The 14,216-nt window shown below is 35.8% G+C and overlaps 1 protein-coding gene across 1 annotated transcript; it reads right to left on the reverse strand.

Annotated features, from left to right (window-relative positions):
• Nucleotides 1-247: 247 nt before the first annotated feature.
• LOC134264541 (potassium channel subfamily K member 16-like) lies at nt 248-11,030 on the reverse strand. Its single transcript, XM_062746834.1, has 5 exons — nt 10,536-11,030; nt 6,692-6,853; nt 4,322-4,654; nt 1,284-1,456; nt 248-502 (listed from the first exon to the last, which is right to left on the reverse strand). Exons 1-5 carry the CDS (start codon nt 10,690-10,692, stop codon nt 317-319), a joined length of 1,011 nt encoding a protein of 336 aa, XP_062602818.1. The 5' UTR covers nt 10,693-11,030; the 3' UTR covers nt 248-316.
• Nucleotides 11,031-14,216: the final 3,186 nt, after the last annotated feature.

Consider the following 14,216-nt stretch of genomic DNA (forward strand, 5'->3'; position numbering starts at 1 on the left):
CTACGTTAACCAATTTCATCTTACTACCATGTTTTATTTTAAGGTCCCTTTGTTTTATCGATTATTTACTTTCCATAACAGATTTATAGGTCTTATTAATTTACATTGTTTTTAAATATTAGCAAAACCATTGTACAGCGCATAGAAACTATATGTGATTTTGCGCTTTATAAATTAATAAAATAATAATAATAATAATAATAATAATTGATTGCTGTTTCATTTTCACTTGCACTTAGTAATGATACTAACTTAAAAGTTCATTTTTCTCTCATACACACAAACACACAAACAAATGCACTATAACTTAGTATAATCAAGTTTCTTCCAGTTGAGCTATTCGGAGCAGAGTTACACTTCCGCTTTCTTGATCAATGCCACTGTTGTTACTAGAGGGCGCTTCCCACATTTTGCCCTTAACGCTGGATTTTACGTTTGCTGCCGTTTTATACACTGACTTTCCAGTTTTTGCTAATTCTTGTTGTAATCTAGAAACTTCAGCCTGAAAAAAGAAGGAATAAAAATTAAATATTTGATTAATTTTATTTCACATTAAATAATGAAACAAGGTTTGAGGAAACAATTCATAACTTTAAAATTTCTTTTTAAAATATTTTAATTGAACTAAAAATTAATCTGCCGCTTTCATCAGTCTGACTAAAGCCAGCCCCTACTATTTCACTGTGAAATAGTAGGGGCTGGCCTTAGTCAGACTGCCGCTTTCATCAAATTTACTCCAACCGTTTACTTTAAGTTGATGGCCTGGTTACTGGAAATTGATCTTACATGTACCAACATATTAAAGCGATACAAGAAAATCCATAATTCATATATCTGTCTGCGCGTAAATAGTCTGAAGGTACCTTTCGGAAAATATTTCTAAAAATTTACTTGAACTTGGAGCAAAACTTTCCTTTCATCTTGTTGTCATATATTTATAAAGAAAACAAAACCTTGGTATGGTTTATTATATTTCTATCCCCCCCCCTTTGCAAAAGCGAAGGGACATTAAATTTCATTCGTCTGTCAGTCTGTGTGCCCGTCTAGCTGTCCGACTGTCACGGAAATTTTAACCTTGGTCATAACCTTTGATTGAGAGGAGATGAGGTTTTCATATTTCACATGTACATTGCCTGTGACAAGACCTTTCCTGTTTAACCTAATTTTCAAGCAAATTAACTTTGGCGATAACTTTTGAATTACATATGATACTGCGTTCATATATCCACTAAGACACCGAAGGGGGGCACAATTCTTTAAAATTTGCCTTTGCTGGTATTTACCTCCAGTTTTTCTTTTGTAAGTCTTTCCATTTCTTCGGCCTTTTTGATGAAGACGTTCGAGATATAGTTAATTAGGAGGGATAGATAAGCCAGGCCGAACAATATCCACACGTACGTCACAATTCTGTACAGGTCGCCCGTACCACGATGATCTATGCGATTCTCTGAAATAGCTGTAAATAAATGAAAAATAAAATCATGGGTTTTTTTCCCTTCATCACGGAATGATAAAGGAATATGTTGTTATTTATCTAAATCGTTCTTGGTATTAAAATTTATTAAAAAATCCCGTGGAACACAGTGTTATTTGATCATCCTTTTTATAAAGATGTACAGTCAAACCAGTCATCTTGAAAAAGGATATGGAGATAATGAACAGTAATCAATATCAAAGTCCATTAAACAAGGTCATTGTATCGTCCATAGAATTTACGAAATGATGACTTTAAACGAGACTGTTGATATTCTTGTTTCATCAACTTGCTTGTCAATAATTTACCTCGTTTTAGAAAGTGTTCATACGAAGAGCATGCTCTTGCGTATCGAATCAACTGAGATATATACACTCCGTATGCAGGTGATGAAGGTATATTGCTGCATAAGTAAGGACAGTTGACGATAGAAAAGTTAAAGTCATCACGTTTACCATATAGCTTGGTTGTTAGATTACCATGCATTAACGTCTTTTTCAAGTATCAAAGTACTCAGAAGTACTGAAAGCCGCGCTCATTTACAGGGTAATGAACAAAGACCGCAATGACAGTTAAAAAACAAGCTGATTCAGACATCGAAAAGATGATCATATAATTATATCTATATATGTCATATATAGCTGCATTAAAAAGCTTTAAAATTAATTAAAATGTAGCTATCATTTAACAGCGTAAAATACGTGTCACATGTATCATTTCGGGGTTTTACATACCAACAAAAGTAAATGAACACTGATGCAGCAAGATTATTTAAGGTCAAACAATTATGCACAGATAGTTTTATCAAAGCGTACATCAAGTCATTAATGGTGTTCCCCGCATTTGTATTAGTACACCCTTTATTTATAGAATATGACGCAGACAGGGATACCTGATGAAAACTTTTCGCATATTTTAACCAAATGATTAATCATCGAAAACGATATAAAGTATTTTATTATAATTATTTTTTGACAATTTTAGATAACTATGAAAGTTTAATTCAGTGTTTGTATTGCCTCAAAGGTGATTGCGCAGACGTACTATATTCTAACTCGTAAATTTAATTTGGCGGTGAAGAAGCAGCATTTTCTGTTGCTCACCGTTGCAATAGCCGGGCATTTCTCTACGAGAAATGAGCCCGGCTAAAAATATCCAAGTATGAAACAGATGTGTCAGACTCTGTGGTATCTTTTATCTCAAGCTCACCAGGATATATCGTATCGACGTAGGAATGGAAATGACCATTTTTAGCCGGGCTCATTGCTCGTAGAGCAATGCCCGGCTATTGCGACGGTGAGCATCAAAAATGCTGCTTCTTCACCGCCAAATTGAGTTTACGAGTAAAAGTATAGTACGTACGCCCAGCCGCTGTTGAGAAAACAAAATCCATTCAAACACCTTAAGAAATAGAAAATCAAATATTTTTATCAAAATATTAAATTAATATTTTCCCTGGCTCCTTTGACTAATATTTTACAAAGCAATTCAAAAGGTGCGAAAGGTTTTCACCAGGCATCCCTGTCTGCGTCATATTTTATAAATAAAGGTTGTACTATCAGGCTAACACAAATGCAGGGAACATCATTAATGACTTGATGCAAAACTCCCCGCTGAGGACACATCAGTGCATAGTCATTTGACCTTAATTAATCTTGCTGCATTGGTGTTTATTTACTTCTGTTTGTATATAAAACCACGAAACGATACATGTGATAAATATTTTACGCTGTTAATTTCTAGCTATATTTTACTTAATTTTTAAAACTTTTTAATACTATACATGCCATTGAGATATTTTTGTGTGTAACATATCTTCTAAACGTCTGAACTTGATTTTAAATTGTCACCACGGTCGATTTTTGTTCATTACCCTGTAAATGAGCCCGGCTTTCAGTACTTCTGAGTACTTTGATTAATTGACAATACGTCGTCGAAATGTCTAAATGTCGAGTTGAAGGCCACAGCAAGTGTTTTCTTCTTTTCACGCATAAGATTTTGCACAAATTCTGCTTCATATGACTATAAAAATAGGTCTGCTAATAACGGAGCGCAATTGGTACCCATGGGAGTTCCAATAGATTGTTGGAATACCTGGTCTCCAAAAACCACATAGATATTGTCAATCAGAAACTCAAGCATCTCTTTGATGTCAACTTCAGATTACTTGAGAACTCAATGGTGTCGAGAAATCACGTTATAAAAAGCCAAGTTGTTTGGACTACACTGTCGCATTTTGATGTATTCGAAATTCGATGTAACTTAAGTTCAACTGCACATGTAATATATCATTTTTATGTAACTCAGGATACTTTTAATCACTTGGGTGTTTAGAATTTGGTAAACTAAAAGCAAATTACTTCAGCGTGCTTTATAGTGCATGGAGTATTTACGTTCTCTCGCCATTTAATATTTAAAAAAATTATATTTAATAAGTTCAATTTTATTTCAAGGAGTTACGCTTTGTTGACAATAAGAATAGTACATGTATTTTGGACATAATAATGTCAGCAGCTTTGGTGTACGTGACATTAAAACACAAGTGATACGATTTTTTAAAAAATCAAACCTTTAATAAAGCTTATATCTGCCCAACTAGTAGAAAGGGCTGCAAGTCATAGACATACTATTAAAAGCTTCTTTTTATCTTAATGTTTGTACACTGAATTCTTATTAATCCGAAGGCCAATATTCCGGACACCTCACCTGCCGGACAAAGTTTGTTGGAAACATTTTTTTATATTTACCAAGAAAGTTTTAATTGGCCTGACGGGATCACAGGTGTCCGTATAAACGGGACTCGACTGTATACATGTACGTAAAATTTAGTCTGCAGTAGCCACTTACCTGCTATATAGTCGCCGAATCCTATAGTACTGAGGGTCACAAAACAGTAATACAGTGCCTCTAAAACCGTCCAATCCTCCACGTAACTGAAAACCGAGGCCGGTAGGATGAATAGGATAGTCAGCCCCAGGGTAACAATGAGGACCATGTTCAGTATTTTGTTCACCAGAGGTTTGGCCGAGCAGAGTTTACATTTGTTGACCCGTGTGGAGAGGCGGGTCAGGATTTGACCCAAGTAGTTCAACATGATGAGAGTGATGGGAATTCCTATGAGGGCGTAAACCACCAGAGCCACTTTACCGGGGTACGTTTTGGGTGCCAGGTTTCCATATCCTTAAAGGTAAGAAAATATAGGAATTTTTGCATTCATTTTATTTGCTGTTAATTTTCACGTCTTACTAGTATATCATGTAGACCAGAAGATACATACATGTAGGGATTTGATATTTAGCATGTATACGACGTGTGCCGCAACTATTTTTAATACTTTTTAATTGACATATAGAAACCAAGTTAAGCTGCAATTGACTTAGATGTATGGATATATGACAACATGTACCTAGTGTAGTTTCTTTCACTAATTAACAATTTTCAATTGCCGATGAGTACAGAATGAGTCATATTCATTGACAGTTGAAAATTGTTAATTAGTGAAAGACATTAGCATATGTATTGATTCTCAATATATCTTTGTATAGAATTAAATTCAGACTTAACGGAGCATTAATTTTGTGCTGTTTTATTTTTAAGTTTGTGAGAGTCCAAGGCCCATGGGCTACAATAGTCACCATCAATAGATAGTTTTCAGTAAACCCAAATTAACATGAGTTATTTCCTGTTGGCCACCATACTGGGGGTCAACGTACATGCTCATATTCCTTCATTATTCAACCAACTTTAACTTTTTATACCGGAAATTGTGGGGTGGTAAGCATTGTTTTTCTTAAAAATATACATTTGTTAGAGTCTCCTTTATTTTATCATTTTTGTTCCATAAAGATTTCCCCCCAAATATTTCTGCTACATGCACTCTCTTATATTTAGTAGGACAAAGAGGGAAAATTACATGGTTGACCTCCAAGATGGCCTCCAAAGGGAAATAACTCTTGTTTATTTGGGTCTACTGAAAACTATCTATAAAATTTGCTCTGCTGTTCTTTCGATGTATACCGGTACATCGATGTTATGAGAATTTTCAAAAGAGGTGTTTCTTTTTTATTTTCTTTTATTTTGTGTGCCCCTAAACATGCTAAATATATAAACACGGCACTGACACCTTACGTCATTAAGTCAGTATAACCTTTTCTTTTATTGCCAGATGGCAATAAGATTTTTGTATCATCCTACTCATGTGTTGCTATGGTATGCGACACATCTACATTGCCACACATTAATTTTCATCCTTCGTAACAAAGCAGATGGCGAGATTCTCAGGGTTTGTATACTGATGTAAACAGAATTGACAGTATGCCGAGTACGTAACCCTGTTTCTAGATTGTTATATACTTGTTACGCTAATTTTTTTTCTGTATGTGCAATAAATCAAGTTTCTCTTAATATCAGAGTGTGTGTAGGCATTATCTTTCTCTCTTCTTTCCCTTATAGATGTATACCGCATATACATGTATTATCTTACTTTATATTAAATTTTTGTTGTATGTTTAATTTCGTTTTATTGGATAATACTCAAACACTGCTTTAGATATGCCGCCAATCACTTTTATTTTCTTGCGTGTGAAATTACAATAAAACCCGCCTAACCCGGATACCACTGGTTTCATTGAAATTTAACGGGATAAGACCTCATTCCGGATTGGTCAACATTTAAAAAACATGAGTGTGACTAAATGTTTAAATCGATTTACAGCAGTAGTATCTTTATTGGCATATACATTACATCGTTATAGGTACGATTTCGGATACACAGCATTCGAATTAAGGGACTCCGACCCTCAGCCAGCAAGGACAACTCTTTAATTTATAATTTAATTCAAAAAAGTCTTTAAATGAAGCTTGAAAATTAAATATTTTCATGCAACAATTTTCATTATATGCCTCTCAATGTACTTCAAGGTTCTTTGCAAAGCTCCATAAATCACTTCTAATTTCATATCATGTTAATAAACATTGGTATCTAAAAATGCTTTTTCGGGATAAAAATTTCTACTTTTAATTAGACCTTTCTGAGAAGTTCAAAGAACCTTGTTCACATTGAGAGGCATATAATGAAAATTGTTGCATGAAAAGATTTAATTTTCAAGCTTCATTTAAAGACTTTTTGAATTAAATTATAAATTAAAGAGTTGTCCTCCCTGGCTGAGGGTCGAAGTCCCTTAAAACAATTAGCATAACAATTATAAAATAATTTACCTATGGTGGTTACCACGGTAACAACGAAGGAAAATGAACCAATGAAATCCCACTGTGTGTATACCGTCGTGTTACGTAAAGTGTTTAAGGCGAACGTAAATTCCTGATCCACCTGACGTAATACGTTGATTAGGTCGTCATGCTTTACACAGGAATGGTTACCTTAATAATAATAAAAAAACAGATATTTCAAATATCATATGAATAAAAAATGTGTTTTTATTACCAATAAGAAAAAAATTGTGGTTGTAAGTAGACAATCTTATATGCACGATTTCTTTTTTTTAAAAGCATTGTATAAAAGTACTAGTAAAACAGTTAATTAAATCTTAGTGGAGACAATTAACATTGTCGGTGTAAAATGTGAGAATGCAGATACCATATAAATATGTACATTCTTTAAGGACATGCATAATACATTTTGAACTTTTTACCTGGTGTTGAAGAGTTCCAATACTTGATGGAATTGTGTACTACATTTTAATGTGTATATATACTTTTGTACACTTCTAAAATATTGGTTAAGAAATAAATAACATTAGGTACTTTAAATTGTTGTTGACAACGATGAGACGACTTAAGCTCCACCTCTTTGCCGGGTGAGACAATGTTATTGGTTATTCGGTACATTCATTGACATTTGCCCGAATTTCTATCCCGTGTGTGGCGGTCAGCCGGGTTTGATCGCCGGTAGCCAGATAGCTCAGTTGGTAGAGCACCAGACCGGAGTTTCGGGGGACCCAGATTCGATCGAGTCCCGGTCTGGTCCGCTGCATATTCTCCTCTCCCGTTACATTTGGTGCCGTGCCATTCCATGCAATTGACAGGTGAGAGGCCTGCCAGAGATGAGCCTCGGTTGGGGTCTTTGGGGACCAAAGAACTTTAAGGAGGGAGGAATGTGGCGGTCAGATGGGATTGGTTGCCGGTAGCCAGATAGCTAAATTGGTGAGCACCTGACCGGAGTTTCAGGGGGCCCTGGATCGAATCCAGGTCTGGTCCGCTCAATTTTTCCCTCTACCGTTACACTTGGTGCCGTGCCATGCCCTGGAACTGACAGGTGAGAGCCTGCCAGGGATGAGTCTGGGCTGGAGTCTTTGGGGGCCAAAGACCTTTAAGGAGGGAGGAATGTGGCGGTCAGCCGGGATTGATCGCCGGTAGCCAGATAGCTCAGTTGGTAGAGCACCTGACTGGAGTTTCAGGGGGCCCGGGTTCGAGTCCCGGCCTGGGGCCATAAAACTTAGACGAGCTCACTTTTGATCTCAGTCTCACTTTTCAACTATATATTCCTTTGGAAAAATTGAGACTGAGATCAAAAGTGAGCTAGAGATTGTTGTCTATGTCTAAACCAGTTTTATGCCCCCAGGAAACCAAGTTTAAAATTAATTTCCCAAATATTTGTTGAAAAATCCCCTTTCTCCTTTTCCTCTCTCATAATATCTGGTATTTTTCACTATACCCGCTGCATTTTCTCCTCTCCGTTACACACGTATATTTCAACAGTGAATGAAAGCTGTGTAAATTTCAGATGCTAATTATGTAACGTCGAGAATGCCACACCTTACTTAGTACTCAGTAAGTTACTAAAAGGCGAAGCTTAACTGAGAATCGTTGTAAGAATATCTTGAAAAATTATCAATGAGTAAGGTGCGTTGCGTATGTCCTTAAATTGAGAAAAAAATTATTGAAAAGGTAGATATATTTTTTCCTACTTACTAATATGGAATATTTCCAGAAAGACAAATTAATGGGGGAAAAGAGAAGCCAGAAGTGGCATGGGCAGAGTCAGGACAGCGGTCCTGGGTTAATATCATATTTATTTTACAGATGTTCATTTAAAAGTTTGAGATTATATTTTTTGAAGAATTAATACCCTAAAATTGAGAGAGAGAGAGAGAGAGAGAGAGAGAGAGAGAGAGAGAGAGAGTATTTCAAGTATATGCTATAATAACTTATATGTTTTTATTAAAAAAAAAATCACACTACATATTATCTTTGAAACGATGAAAATGTAACTATATGGTTTAGACAAAAGGAACAAAAAACGTCTGAATTCACAAGTAAGCTTATTAAAGTAATACGAGTTTTTTCTTATATATACTAGTTGTCGATGAGAGGAATACAGATTGGTGGCGCACAATTAAGGATATCCGATCCTCAGCCAGGAAGGATAACTCCAAAAATATTTTTTTAATTTGAAATGCACCAAAATGAAGCTTTAAAATGAATTTTTTTCAAGCAACAATTTTCATTTGATTCATCTTTATAAGATTCAAGGTTTTTGGAAGTCTTAGAAAAGGCCTTATAAAAGTTCTAATTTGTACCCTATAAAAGGAAAAAAATAATACAGTTTTAGAGAAATAAGATTTTCTTGAATGCAGCCTTAGATACCAATGCTTATTAGCATGATCTGAAATAAGAAGTGATTTGTGGTGTCTTGCAATGATACCAAAAGCCTTTTACACTATATATTATAGAATACATGGCGCAAATAGAAGACAAAAAATACCAAATAAGTTTAAAAATCATGACAATTTCTCTGAATGCCTGGATACCTATCGTTTTTTAACCGTAAATATATTTGTTGATCTATTTGCACTTAGAAAATGCATTGCTGATATTCCCATTCTCTTTTTCTGCAAAAATAATGGAGATTTGACAATTTTCCCTATATAATATGATTTTCACTTTAAGGATATCCGAAAGCGATCCTCAGCCAGGAAGGATAACTCCAAAAATTAATATTTTATTTGAAATGCACCAAAATGAAGCTTGAAAATGGAATTTTTTCATGCAACAATTTTCATTTGATTCATCCTTATAAGAACCAAGTTTTTGGAAGTCATAGAAAAAGTCTTATAAAAGTTGACAATTGTACCCTAAAAAGGGAAAAAAAATTAATGTAGTTTTAGAGAAATAAGATTTTATTGAATTCAGCGTTAGATACCAATGCTTATTAGCATGATATGAAATAAGAAGTGATTTGTGGTGTCTTGCAACAATAGCAAAAGCCTTTTACACTACGTATTATAGAATACATGACGGAAATAGAAGACGAAAAATACCAAATAAGTATAAAAATCATAGCAATTTCTCTAAATGCCTGGATATCTATCGTTTTTTAACTTAAAATATATTTGTTGATCAATTTGCAGTTAGAAAATGCATTGCTGATATTCCAATTCGCCTTTTCTGCAAAAGTATTTGAGATTTGACAATTTTCCCTAATATATAATACAAATGTATAATTAACTTAATTTGCTAATTTTATAAACCTGAGGATCGGATTACCTTAAAAATTTCACTTGAATCTAAAAGAAAAATTACGATCGAAATAACTTAGAGCTTCAAGTATTGCTTCTTTTCCACAAAAGGTGCCATTGCATCGAGGATAGCTTATTGAAAACGTAAAATGAAAATGAATTGACTCTTTGCGTGTTTCAAAGTATTTTCCATTAATAGGCTACACGTGTAACTAAAATTCCTCAGCCTCGTAACACGTGAGTACAATCATCCTTGAACCATCTTGTTACAGATGGACAAACATTCCTGAAATTTGTAGCAAGAATGCACCTATTAAGGGTATTGTTCTCTTGGATTGTTCATGAATATTTTACCGTTGTGTGGAACAAAAGAAACCTATTTCCACTACACATTAGGAGTAAATTCCTATAAAAGACAATGGCACGGATTTCTACATAGCAATGGGTTATTTTTCATATTGCGCCGTCGCATAGATTTAAGCCTATTACAGATAATTGAGAGGAATTCTACAAATTTCAAAAAGGAACGAAAACTAGCAACAAGTTGTTTACGACATAAAATAAAGGATAACTAGAGATTATACCTATGAAGTTTCTAAGGAAGGCCTCTAACCGAAGTCGTCGCTCTATTTCGGGATCGCCCTCGATTTGACTGAAGATAGCGGCTCCCACGCACAAATACACCACCACCAACACCAACAGAACCACCATTCGCTTCCACCCTGGGCCTTCTGACGTCATCTTCCAAGAGTCAAACGGAAAATAAAATCCTTAAATTAACTTTTCTTGCTTTCAGGTGACGTCAATTCTTCATGACATTATTCAAAATGTCTTGAACTTAAGGTATTCCAGACATAAGTAATTAATAAAGCACATTGTTGTTCCAAACTTTTTTGTAAACAATTCTATGGAACTTATTATTATTTTTGTTTTGGAAAGATCACACGGTACATTAAATGAGTATATATATCCAACTAATTGAAAGGTTTCCATACACTAGGTAACTCCTTTTTACATCCAGGAATCGGACAGAAATCGCGATCGGTGAGATATTTTATCTACTGATATGTTGGCAGTATTTCTGTTTACGCTACTCGTGCATTATTCTTCTGTTTCTGATCGACAGGCCACCTTATTCAACCAGACGATGTCACCAAACCTTCTATTTATATCTACTCCATCGCTCTGCTGATGCAGCTGATTTAGTTGTGTCACTTTTGTCGCTGTTATTCAATTGTTTGGACAATTGTTTTTCTATGACAGGCCCGCGGCACTCATTCAATCAAGAGAAATTTTTTAAATGAAAGTGGCAGAAACACATCAAACATATGTAAGTTAATTTTAAGTATGCAAAGGTGTAGAGACAAGATATTTTTTTTTAATTAGCAAACGTACATTTGATATTCTCTTTGAAGAATGTTCTAAATACCAATACACTAACTACAGATGGTTCATTAAGAATTAGGGGGAATGGTAATTACACTAGAGTGAGAATATTCTATTCTCATCTTTTTGTTTTGTCGATCTTGTTTCTTGCAATCATAAGCAGAAAAAGCCAGTATGTATTTGTTATGAAGATGCATGATTCCCGAGTCTTGTACACATATTTGACATGGTGTATCATTATTAAGAAAAATTCTAACACTATTTCGTTTTTAATCTGGATGAACTCACTCGTTTTTCATAAATCGATAAAGTTCCTCGTTTAAAGGTACATGTGTATTCTTAATTATACATTAGAAGGTCCATAAATGGTTTTAACTATCACTTGGTCATGTAAGACTTTAAAATTTTATAGCTATTTAAAATCAATTCTGTTTAGAGTTAACCATGCAACATATCCACTAAGCTAATACAGACAATTATGACATGCTTATTTTTCTCAAACTGGGAATATGTAGATGAATAATGCATGTGACTCTGTTTGACATGAATTAATCTAATATCCGGTATATAAATATCATAAATACTGTATCTGTCATAGTTTCGGTGGTATGTTCATAAATAAACGATTCTGTGTGGGTTTTTTGATTTCGAATAAGGGTGTGGTGCATGCATATGGTTAATTAAACAAGAGACCCATGGGCCACATCGCTCACCAGAATAGCTTTGACCATATGCTGTTCTTAATTTACCAGATGTTCCCCTTGTAAAACCATCTGTAACCCCACCCTACCCCAAGGGTCATAATTTGGACAATTTAAAATCCAAACTACTCCACGATGCTTTCGCAGAAGTTTCAGCCTTTCTGGTCCAGTTGTTCCCGAGAAGTAGATTTGTCCTATATAGTTGGATATAAAACTTGGATTCCCTATTGTGGCCCCGCCCTACCCCCCCCCCCCCCCGGGTCATGATTTGAACAATTTAGAATCTACACTACCCAGGATGCTTCTACGTAAGTTTCAGCTTTTCTGGCCAAGTGGTTCTTGAGAAGATTTTCAAAGATTTTTTTCTGTATAGTTCAATGTAAAACTTGGGTTCCATATCGTGGCCCCGCCCTAACCCCGGGGGTCATGATTTGAACAATTTGGAATCTACACTCCCCCACAATGCTTCTACATAAGTTTCCGCTTTTCGGAGATTTTTTAAATTTTTTTCCTATATATATTTCTATGTAAAACTTTAATTCCCTATTGTGGCCCCGCCCAATCCCAGGAGAGGGTCATGATTTGAATAATTTAGAATCTACACTGCCCCAGCAGAGGCGTAGACACAAACTTAAAAGTGGGGGGCTCAACTCCAGAAATTCTTTGACAAGCAAAAAAAAAAAAAAAAAAAAAAAAGAAAATTGAATTGAAAGTTCCCCAAACTCGAAAATCCTATTTTGTGTGTGGTGGGGGGTGGGGGGGGGGGGGGGGGGGGGGGGGGGAGTGGCCAACTTTTTCAAAGGCAAGTTACTTTCTATTCCAATTTTTTTCCCACAATTCTTCGATATAACTATGCTAGGGTCAACAAGTGGGGAGGGGGGGGGGCCAACTATCCCTTCAATGAACATTTCCTATAGTAAAGGTAAAGGGGAAAATAGCTGTGATTTTGTTCTTCATTTAAAAAGTGGGGGGGGGGGGGGGGGCACAGACATACTCTTGCCCCCCAGATCTGAAAGTGGGGGGGGGCCCCCGCTGCCCCCCCCCCCCCCCCTGTGACTACGCCTATGCCCAGGATGCTTCCACATAAGTTTCAGTTTTTCTGGTTCTGTGGTTCTTGTTGAGATTTTTAATGTCGTTTTAATGTCATCGGCTCAGGTGAGCTAGAAAGGAAATTTTATCAGTACAGGCTCGTAGAATGCAGGGGGTGGATGGGATGGGGGATGAGTATAGAGTCTTTTGGTAGTCTCAATATGTAAATTTCATTTAGATGCTGGTCCACACTCTGCACACACTCTGCTATCTGTTTTTGTCCGTCGTCTGTCATCCGTCGTGCGTTAACATTTAAACATTTTCAGCTTCTTCTCTGAAACCACTAAACCAATTTCAACCAATTTTGCCATGTAGCATCTATGGGTAAAGGGAAACAAAAATTTTGAATTTCGTGGTCCCTGCCCCCCTGGGGCCTGGGGGGGTGGGGCAAAACCCACTAAAATTAGTGCAATCTTTAAAAATCTTCTTCTTTACTCCCGGGCATCAAGCAGTCAAACTGTTGGTATGATTGTAATCAGCATTGAGTCCTCTACCAAAATTATGAAATTCATGGCCCCAGGGTCAGGGATTCTGGTGTTAGGGTGGGGCTCTATTGATTATATAGTGAAAATGCATTAATTCTTTGAAAATCTTCTTCTCTGCTCCTGGGTATTAAATAAACTAATTAAGTTCATAGTTATGATGAGCAAGAATGCTTCTACCAAAATTGTGAATTTTATGGCCCCAGGGTAAGGGGTTATGGTGTTAGGGCGGGGCTCTATTGAATATATAGTGAAAATGCATTATTTCTTTGAAAATCTTCTTCTCTGTTTCTGAGTATTAAATAAACTAATTAAGTTCATAGTTATGACGAGCAAGAGTGCCCCTACTAAAGTTGTGAATTTTATGGCCCCAGGGTCAGGGGTTATGGTGTTAGGGCGGGGCTCTATTGATTATATAGTGAAAATGCATTAAATCTTTGATAATCTTGTTCTCTGCTACTAGGTATCAAATAAACTAACTAAGTACATAGTTATGATGAGCAAGAGTGCCTCTACCAAATTTTTGAAATTCATGGCCCCAGGGTCAGGGGTTCTGGTGTTAGGGCGGGGCTCTATTGATTATAGAGAGAAAATGCATAAAATCTTT

The sequence above is a fragment of the Saccostrea cucullata genome, unplaced genomic scaffold (assembly GCF_032062105.1).
Source record: "Saccostrea cucullata isolate Sc308-1 unplaced genomic scaffold, CSIRO_AGI_Scuc_v1 ctg934, whole genome shotgun sequence".
NCBI classification, from domain to species: Eukaryota; Metazoa; Mollusca; class Bivalvia; order Ostreida; family Ostreidae; genus Saccostrea; species Saccostrea cuccullata.